The sequence below is a fragment of the Lineus longissimus genome, chromosome 1 (assembly GCF_910592395.1).
Source record: "Lineus longissimus chromosome 1, tnLinLong1.2, whole genome shotgun sequence".
NCBI lineage: Eukaryota > Metazoa > Nemertea > Pilidiophora > Heteronemertea > Lineidae > Lineus > Lineus longissimus.
The window spans coordinates 26,562,914-26,573,398 of record NC_088308.1 but is presented as its reverse complement, the minus strand read 5'-3'; the positions used below and the strand labels follow the sequence as shown (position 1 = coordinate 26,573,398).

The window sequence follows — 10,485 nt, the reverse complement described above, 5'->3', positions numbered from 1 at the left end:
TGTGATAGACACAGGGAACTGAAGGTACTATACGTCATGGTCCCCTGTCGTTCACAACCGGTGTGGGTAGTATAGTAGGACGAATAGTCCCCGGTCTTTCACAGCTTGGTCCCCTGTCTCTGACAACCTGTATCAGGTGAAGCAGGGGTTCTCACACCCTGCTTCTGTTAAAGCAGGAGATATAGTCCCAGACAGCAAGCATCAGTGGGCCAGTTGTGTCAAATGAGAGGAGCGAGGGACAGCGAGGGGCAGTGGCAGCCCACTGGTAACCGAGGATCATAACCACAGTTGTTGGTCCGCTGATGTGTGCCATTGTGATCCGATCTGTGCCTCTCTTTTGCTTCTTTGGCCACCGATTATGAACTCCACCACATAGCATGGAGAAGAAGACACCAATTCAGCTACTCGTGGTTGCGGCAAAAGATGGAAGTGCGCGATGAAAATCGTAGATCTCAAAGAAGAGCACAACCAAGGTATGTTTAGAAACGAGGTTGGATATTTCCACCTGTCTGCAACCACATCTCGTGAGACCACAACCTTGAAAAATTCATCCCACTGCTGTTTAATTACTTTTTTTCAAGTGCAGCTAGAACTAGACGAATTTAATCAAGAGAGTAAGTATGATGTAGGTTAGATATAAGTGTGCGTGTCGCCTCCGTTTTCTGGGAAGAAGAGAAGCTCTAAGATCAAGTTAAGGTGGTAGAAAGTAAAGATGGAGACTTTCAGTCCCGCTTTCAGGAAAACGTTCATCATTTGGCTTTGCGTTTAGGTAGGTAAGGCTACCTTCAGCGTGTTTGGCACTCTGAACGGATGTATATACATGTACAACTCACTGATCAATGAGAACTTGCGCTGGCAATGGCACCGGTACGGTAGCTTGTGGATGCGTCAGATGCTCAGGCTCATGCATGGTCGGAGTGGAGCGTATGTGTGAAGTTTGATAGCTTGATTAGAGAGACACATTTGTGATCCCGCCTGTCACATCCAGAAATATTTGTCGCTTCGTCGATACACCACTTCAAGCCTCATTTATATTTGAGACAATCACCCAACTTTCTATCCCTTCCCGCCAGAAACACCTGCACAACCTTCTGTACCTTCACACCGGAGACACTTCATAACATTGGGTCCCTTTTTACCAGAGACAACTACGCAACCTTGGGCCCCTTCATACTAGAGACAATTTCACAACCTCGGGGACACTTTGGTCCTTTTATACCATATTTTGTCCCAGCCGCAATTCGTCGCGCCAGGTCACTTGATGCGAGAGACATCAGTTCGTTTCACATCCTACCCATGGGAGTGGGACACCTCACATAGAAAACGATTATTTCGGTCGCTTCATCTCATGGAGGTACATGTACTATAGCTTTGGGTCAACCATCACCATTATGAGCCCAACTTCGGGGGACCTGCTTCTCTTTCTAATGTATTCGGGGCGTCTCTGTCCGAGATCTTTGTATTACGACTTTGGGTGTCTCTGGCAGTGAACACTCCTGCCTTCTCTTCCCTGTCACTGGTCGTCCAACCGGAGTTACCTTTTACGACGACTCCTCCGACTCGACTTAGAGACCCAGTTACAGTAATCTACATCCTGACGTAACCAGTAGTGATTTTTAATATACTCCCCCCTCTCGATATTTATTCAAATTAGCTAAGTTGGGTGAACAGCGTTCTGAACCTCAGTAACGTGTGCGTGGGGCCAGGAGCATAGGACTGACTCTTTGGGGCACCACGCAGTCATCCTGAACTTCAGGCCAACACTCGGCACTGATGACCAAGCTTTAACGTGTGCGAGGGGAGGAGCATGCGACTGACTCTGGTAATCCACTATGCAGTAGTCAGCCGCTCTATTGTTAGACATTGTTTGGCAGTCACACGTCACTTGACAACAATGGTGTATCAATAGTTATACACTGCGCATTGGACCGGCCTCGTCCTGCTGCCCGGTACATGTAGGCCCCACATCCAATTAGGCTGATGCAATGGACTGCCACGGGAGTCTACAATAGGGTCGCTGACAACTGGATGTGGCCCATTACACCCTGGTTCACCCGCACCAGAGCGCTTTCACGTTGATGAACACCCTTTGTTTGCAAAGGATGTACGAATATTTTCATTTGAAGAGTGGAAGGGCGAAATAATAAAGCAGTATTCGATGTCGGGAGTGGCGCTGTACGACTCCCAATTAGGCCTACGACTTCGAATACGTCGCTAGATAACTGTGATGAGTCGGAATCGGGGGTACTCTACAACACGACAATCCTGCCCAATCTGCCCGGGAATCCTGTCCAATGGTACCATCTCACTCGATAAAACATCTACACGAAGAAATTGTGCTTATTGAAACAGGAAACGAAAATTATGTTACTTATTCACGATTTTCGAGGCATACTCCGCCTCTCGATATACGATGTATGAGTATCAAAAACCTGTATCTAGTCAGGATGCCTTTGCCTTGGGCCCGCACTGAGATATGGCATACCTTTGGCCGCCGCACTCATATACAGTGTACGCTTTCCCGGGGTTGATGTGTATCTACCCGTTGATGGTAATTAGTTATGATTCCAAGTCTGTTTACTGAACAACACGCAACAGTATGTTTGATGTCAATAGTGGATTGGTTTTGATCCATATAGCACGGGTGTGAAATATACGTAATCATTCTCGTCAGGGTTCATTGGGCAAAGACGAGATGCTGAGACAACCTGTCGGTCTAGATATTTGAGGCCCTACCGTCTGCTGCGCAATGCAGTTATCGTATGGGTGACGTCACTGTTTCATAACCAATCACACGGTATCTCGTGGTCTAGATATTGTATTAGGCCCTACCGTCTGCTGCGCAATGCAGATATCGTATGGGTGACGTCACTGTTTCATAACCAATCACATGGTATCTCGTGGTCTATTTCCTAACTTTCCCAGCATCGTTTGTAATCTACTTTATTGTAATGTCGCGAGAGATACGATCGAAAACTGTAAATTGCATCTGAAGATCATATCTTGATCTCCTTGACTCATATTTCTGTTTGTTCGCCTATAATATCACAGTTTGTTAACTGTGCATGTTGAAAATATGCCTACACCCAGGTCTGGTCTGATGGCTATGGTATACACATTCCGCGTGTTCGACGGTATACTCTGATACTGCATCACTTTGAAAATAAAGCAAATTCTTCGTTCTTTACCTGGAAGCACTCAGGTGCACTGGACCAACTGTTTCATCAGTTCTCATATACACAACATAATTCTCCAGAAAGAAAGAAAACTCGATGATCTATTCATGAGATGCTTTTCCCACAAGTGGAATTTTAATGACCGGCGGTCTCCTATCATAGTCTCAACACGAGGAATTCATCGAAGGACTTGACCTAAGACGTCAAATCGTCATTTAGGTTTTTGGGAAGAGGATGAAAGCTTAACCTCAGTGATAGGACTGACCTCCCTCACAAAGTGTTGTAAAACTGTCACCCAGGGACACTCGGGTTTATCTGGTCATCAAGGAACTGTCTATAAAGTTAGGTGCGAACTGACGACCCTTTGAGTCGGCCACCTAACCAGGCCAGTATGGTCTTCATGGCCCTACTAACAAATCAAGAATGAGGGACCACTGTACATTTCACACTTCTGACGGTTGAAATATGCACATAGGCCTAACTGATGTTGGTCTCACTCTTTCCTTTGACTAAGGTTGCTTCAAACAGACCAGGTAAAATAGCGGACATGACTGTATGCTCTGAGGCGATATCCTTGTTCTTGTTGTTATTGCTCTTTGCCTATCACGGTCGATGGGTACGCTCAGCCATTCCTCCATATCTCTGACATGCTTCACGGTGTAAATATTTTGCTTTACGTAGAGCCAAGGTTTCCCGTTAAATATAAGAAGATTCATTGCATCTGTTACCTTACCTTTTAGAGTATTCGAGGTACTGTAATGCCGGCCCTGTACCGTCCATCGAGTAGTCTCAGCTCAAAACTGTCCAACAGTTTCGTTTGATGACGGATTGAGGTGCATGGCTAAAGATGCCCCACTACCCATCCTGAAGTAACCAGTGATTTTCAATATACATGTACTCCCCCTCTCGATATTTCAAATCCGTACGAGGTACGAGTATAGCAAAAACCTGATCTCAGGATGTTCTCTATACCGGGAATGATGATGTCGTACAACTGTTAGCTGCCGTGTACTCATAACCCCATGCTTCCCTTCTACCTTTGGTATAGCCAACCTCTCTAATCATACACTCATATGTGAGATAAAAACAGGAATCAGTTTCTTTCACTCAGTGCTTTTTGGTGGGATCGTGCCACGGTATATGTCTACTTCAGAGAGGTCGAGACTTCGCGATTAACGCACTTTCCAGCTTTCGTTCTGATAGATCGCATATAACTTGTAGCTCTAACCAGTCTCTTCTCCCGTCGCCATCTCCCCGCCCCAAATTAATTGGAGTCACGAAATCGGGCTGTCTCTGGAGACAAAAGACGGTTAAAGACAATCTGAGGTTGTTCTTCAGTGTATTATCGACAAAACCAGTATGAAATCCTTTATATCGCATACAGCCCTGAGTTTAAGTTTTAGAACAGCCACTAGCCAATGGTTCATTTAATCAGTGATTTGCCTGTATATATCGTTTGTACGGTTTAGTTAATATGAATCCGGTGGCTGAGTGAAGGTAAGAGATACCCCACCGTCACTCCAGACATCTACAGTAAATATACACAGACCTGCTGAGCCATGAACGCGTGTAACTCATCAAGTTGGCAATGCTTTGATACCATACTTATAACCAATTTTGATCATGACTTTGAACCACAACCCCGCCTCAGTCGTCTTGAATAGCAGAGTTGCAGCACTAAACTGGGTTCAGTGTTCAAAAGCAATATTCACCTCCAGGGTTTTCCTAGCAAAATCATGGTATACGCGTGGTATACAGTCACGGGATAGAAGTATTCGTCGCTGTGATATTATGCACAACCACAAGCGATAATACTTATCAACAGTGACTGTCGTCGGACGGCAGAGACAAATCCTCGAATGCCGTCAGATTGGGACGGAATTCCGGAGACGAGGGTCGATTTCTGTCATTTTCTCACTGTGGATATGTGAATGAATTGTCCAATGAATCAACCGGTCTTTTCTATCTTTGCAGATCAGCATGGGGAAAAAGCAATCCAAGGTACAGCACTCGGCTCCTCCGCCGGAGGCTGTCCAAGACTTTGTCGAGGACGCCGAGGAAGTCGAGCGGTGCGTGAGCGAAACGTACGGGAATTTATTGTCTCCGCCAAAGTTACTGTGGTCGGTGTGTAGATGCGACGGAAAGACAGACAATGCGGATTTAGTCCCAACCGATTGCGCATTCCTTCCAAATGGCCACCTGTTGGTCACCAACATGAATAAGCAACGACCGTGCCTTGAAGTGTACGACCAAATGGGAAAACTGGTCAGGAAAATTGGGCATGATATATTTAAACCTAAGAATGTAATGATTACAAAGAAAGGGACTATCGCCGTGACAGACTGCAGGGATAAAAATGTCAAGTTTTTCACCCCTGAGGGGAAATTAATTGATCAATGGAAGGCCAAGAAGTTCAACTTCCCTTGCGGAATCGGGGAGACCAAGGATGGGAAGTTTGTCATTGCAGACTCGGATGCCAACTCGGTCACTTTACACAACAGACAGGGCGAACTGGTTGGCAAGTTGAACCCTAAACTCGCTGGGCATAAGAATTTCAAGTATCCTTGTTACGTTGTTGTGGACAAGAAGAACAACATCATCTTCTCCGACTCTGGTAACCACTGTGTCCACGTTTACATGGGGCACAACCTACTGCATCTACGCCAGATCAACACGTACGAACACAACGACTGGGAGGCAAACACCAACCCGAATGGCATCTGTACCGACTGGTATGATAACATCATCATCGCAGACTGGATAAACCGGGACAGAATGGTCTCCCTGTGTACCAGGGACGGAGAGGTCCTCACCTTACTGCACAAGGATGAGGTACAAAGTCCTCATGGGGTCGCGTTTGACACCAACTCTGGAAGGTTAGCTGTCGCTGAATATTCGTCTGTACCTAACTTGAAGCCATGTTTGAAGGTGTTTCAGATGTATAAGTATTTGCCAAAACACCATTAAACTGTCTCTCCTATTGGCTGAGGACGACGAATTGAGGATGTGCCGAGGACAATATCGAACGTCAGAGATTGAAAGCAGCTGGATCACCAATGAATACCCGTGAACTGTGAACGGTAACCAATAGATTTTGATCGAGAGATGAATGATGGAAATGAATGAGGTGATTATGATACCGTCTGTTGTTTTGGCGGGCTGATCACAGCCTTGCCTGGTTAATTGGAATGGAGGAATGTACCTGATGGTGATAGTTTATCCTGCCTGAGTTCTCCTGTTGCGGACGGTGATGTCGAGAATAAACAGAAGTGTCAGGGACTGCTGCCATACTTTGATCAATACTGCAAATATCTAGTGTTTAGTAGTGTGCATCGCATATATGTTGTAATATTTTCTTTTGAAAGTAAACCATGTAATTTATCAATGTATTTTCAACACTGGCCTTCATAGGCCACTCGTGTGGTGGTGATGGGAGGGTGGGGCGCTTATGCGTTAATGATATTAGATAATTTGTTTGCCTCGACTCTAAATGTGCTTTTGCTGGTGGTCATGCCGCGCTACGATTGTCTAATCGCTTGTAAAGTAAAATGCAACGTGTTCGGCCATGGCGAAATAATCATACCTCAAGACGCTCTTCCACATGGGTGTTGGCTATTCGAATTACTCACGCTGGCGGGACATGAGCACGGACTGCGCAAGCCCACTGGGTTTAGAGCAGTTTTCCTGCAGCGGCGGCGACCGCAATCCGAATAAAGATTATTTAAATGGCTAGGATTAAAAACAGACATTAGCTTCATGTGAAAGTTCATTTCGTCATTCTCGTCGTCTTTCCTCAATACGGGGTGACAGGGCGAGGCCGGATTACTGCGTCCGGAGTGTAGTGAAAGTATGTTTTTTTCATTTAGTCTGTATTGTATTGTTCAATAGGTCTTTGTATGTAATGGTGTCGCAACATCTCTTGCGTGTTCTTTCCTCAAAGCTTTCGCATGGATGGAAAAGCATTATTGTACAATGTACTGACTGTAAAACCGACCAGGAGTCGAGTCAGGTCGTGACTGACCAATAATACGCTACTCAAGGCGAATGTTTCTTGGCACCCCATCCCTCTACAGATGTTTTGACGCCATAGTGATTGTTTTCATGTTGCTTTTATTTGTTTTCTTTGCTCATAAATATAAAGTGACCAAACTAATGTCTTCTTCATTTTTGTAGTTCTATACTGTACCAATATACTATGCACCTAACAATGATCACGATAGTTACGGCTCCTGATCTAGAATGCAGTGATGGTCGACATGTTAGTGCTAGTTCTGGGGAAACAACCCATCTTGAAGACAGATTAGTGCTAGCTCTGGGCAATGGTGTCTTGGGGGAACAACCCATCTTGAAGACAGATCAGTGCCAACTCTGGGTGATGGTGTACAGGGGGAACAATCCATTGTGAAGACCGATCAGTGCATCTCCAAGGAATTAAGTGTATGAGAAACAACCCATCCTGAAGACAGATCAGTGCTAGCTTATGACTTTGACATGATAGACAATGGTGTAGACATTAGTGTTAGCTCTGGGAGATGGTGTACTGGAACAAGAAGACGGATCAGTGCTAGCTTGGGGTGATGGTGTATTGGGGAACAACCCATCTTGAAGACGGATCAGTGCTAGCTTGGGGTGATGGTGTATTGGGGAACAACCCATCTTAAAGACGGATCAGTGCTGTATTGGGGAACAACCCATCTTAAAGACGGATCAGTGCTGTATTGGGGAACAACCCATCTTGAAAACGGAGCAGTGCTAGCTCTGGACGATGGTTCATGTGTAGAGGTTTCAATTCAACAAACAGGTACAACTATAATGGAATTGGGGCCAATTTGGAATAGGTCACAGTTTCATCACTTCGATTGAGTCAAGATGAAAATTTTCATATAAACTTTATTTACAATATTATAATTAACAGCTAGAAGCTTATGAACATCATACACCTCCAACACCAGGGGCTTGTCGACTTTGCTTTTTTAATGAATGCAACTTTTTTTCCTTTAAAGTCCTCTGTTTTGCCTTTGCTAATCTGAAATGAAGAAGAGAAAGGGATAACAATTTCGAATTCAAATGGTCTGCCAGAATTATATTAAATAACTGATTTCTTCCATCACATTGATATCTGCAGAATACAGATTTTCTTCTAATTTTTATGTAAAATGTTGATGACAGCAGGTGACAATACCAAAACACAGAGGCTGATGACACAAAATTCGCTGGAAAGATATTGACCAGCACTACCAACTGTATCAGTTTCCAAACAGAAAGTTACTCAAAATTTCCCGACTCCTTCAACTAGATATTCTCTTACACTGACAGTGTGTATCCACAACAAGTCTTTACCTCCTATTCTTTAATGCAACATCCTCTTCTGAAGGTTCTGCTGGTCTTATTGCTGCCTCTCTTATGGCCTGTCTGATCTTATCGAAGCAGTCAGCCTGGTTCAAAATTTGTTTCCTCGTTCTGTCAGAAGTCACCATAAACACACCACCTTTTGTGATCCTTCCCCTTTCCTGAAAATTTGACACAAATTTTAACTGACAATTTATAGAAATAAAGTCTTTTAGTTCCTGAAAGCTGCAAATGCCAAAAACAAAGGTTTGGTCTTCTTCTGCGTTCGCTTGTTACTTTTTTACTGTTACATTTTTTCATACAAAGGTTTCATAAATGTCCCTGCTGATACACTGTTGTTTTCCCGCTGGAGTGAAGGTTTTTGATACAATGTACATGATTATGGCACAGTGATTACCTTTTCAAAAAGCCTTGGTTTTATCCATGAAGGTATCCAATCAGCTTTTTCAATATTGAATTTAACTTGAACTTTAGTTTCAGCTGAAAAGGAACAAGGAGACATTTGTGACCCATCAAGACAGAGTACTTTAGGCCACATTTTGACATGGTTTAAACTGTGAAATGTCAGCATGAATATGATTATGTCAGAACTCTTAATGTAACAATATCATTTCTGAATACCAGACAATGTTGGTGTTTCTTTCAAAACTACAAATAATTCACTCCACAATATTGTCTAAATTGAGTTCATTATGATATGAAGGCCATTTCAAAGAAAGAGCACACACACACTTGACTTTTATGAAACTGACCTTTATTGACATGCTGTCCACCTGGTCCACTACTTCTACAATAAGAGACATCAACCTGATCTGAAAGAGAAAGCAGGCTTCTGATATAAGGAGATAAAGGCAGCACATATCATATGTTCACAGGCAATATGTTTCAAAAATCAGTATTAAGTCAAATGTTTTCAGTCACCTTTATACCAGCAGTGAGCACTTTTTTTAACTATTATGAACATAAAGAGAACTCCATATGCACCAAATGCGACTCACTCACAGAGCTTCACTTCGAATACAAGTAGTTTTGCACTGAACTTACCTATTGGTATACACCCAGAGAACTCATCATTTGGATCCTTTTCCTGAAAAAGTGACAATAGTCTTGGATTAACACGCTTGACCATCCAAAATCTCACTGTCTGTTCATCTGGCAATTAACAGTTGCGTTACAACCAGTTGGATACTCATTGAGAGTGAGTCACATCATCACAATCATTATCATTCAGATATCAGATCATGGACGACATTATCCCTGTAGGGATTGCAATGTCAACATAACATGGTTTTTGGTTCACCCTGTATGTACAGATCAACCACCACTTGCCTTCACTGCAGAGGACGACTCTGATCCATAATTAAGGTTGCTATTCGGATATAATTTATCTATGCTATATTGGCTTTTGTATCCGACACATGACATCAAATTATATGGTTTAGATCCTGCAGTAAATCGTAGAAAACCACGCAAAATCGTAACATTTCGAAACATTTTTTCTCTTCTGCTGTGGTTGTTGTTTTATTCGTTGTTACAGTCGTTCGCGTCTACAACTTATATCCTTCAAGCCCGCTATTAGAGAGATCCAAATTTTAATACGTGTACAAAAACGTTCCACTGCAACAGGCACAATCGACCCACTTGCATCGACCCGGGATTTCGAATTGGCCAAGCGGCAAAAAAAATGGGGATTACTGTGACTGAAAGGGTCATACTCCACCCAGTTATAGAAGTGTGATGAGGTGGCATCGTCCTACCATATTTTTCCATAGTAGGAGGAATGTGCAAGGGACAGCCGCTGGGACTGAGTGGCAAAGGAGCGAGTGGCTCCCAGTGGCCCACTGGACAGGTAACACAACACCAAAACCACCGGGTACAGTTTGTTGCTGCCAGTTGTGGTCCACTGATTTACCATGAGTAACCCTCCATTGGTCGACCGGATTTTTCTGCCTGGGCACCT

At 43.8% G+C, this 10,485-nt stretch overlaps 2 protein-coding genes across 3 annotated transcripts; one reads left to right on the top strand and one right to left on the bottom strand.

Annotated features, from left to right (window-relative positions):
• The first annotated feature begins 494 nt into the window (after window positions 1–494).
• On the top strand, window positions 495–7,323 carry LOC135482498 (tripartite motif-containing protein 3-like). Its single transcript, XM_064762573.1, has 2 exons — window positions 495–614; window positions 5,151–7,323. The coding sequence occupies exon 2, from the start codon at window positions 5,157–5,159 to the stop codon at window positions 6,141–6,143; it is 987 nt and encodes a 328-aa protein (XP_064618643.1). The 5' UTR covers window positions 495–614; window positions 5,151–5,156; the 3' UTR covers window positions 6,144–7,323.
• A 723-nt stretch (window positions 7,324–8,046) lies between these two features.
• On the bottom strand, window positions 8,047–10,035 carry LOC135482484 (large ribosomal subunit protein mL62-like). Of its 2 annotated transcripts, none has more exons than XM_064762553.1 (6): window positions 9,855–10,035; window positions 9,570–9,612; window positions 9,278–9,337; window positions 8,923–9,005; window positions 8,517–8,686; window positions 8,047–8,202 (listed from the first exon to the last, which is right to left on the bottom strand). In XM_064762553.1, exons 1-6 carry the CDS (start codon window positions 10,017–10,019, stop codon window positions 8,109–8,111), a joined length of 615 nt encoding a protein of 204 aa, XP_064618623.1. In that variant the 5' UTR covers window positions 10,020–10,035; the 3' UTR covers window positions 8,047–8,108. The 2 variants fall into 2 exon arrangements, with proteins under 2 accessions (XP_064618623.1, XP_064618631.1); XM_064762561.1 differs by having other exon boundaries at window positions 9,861–10,035.
• Window positions 10,036–10,485: the final 450 nt, after the last annotated feature.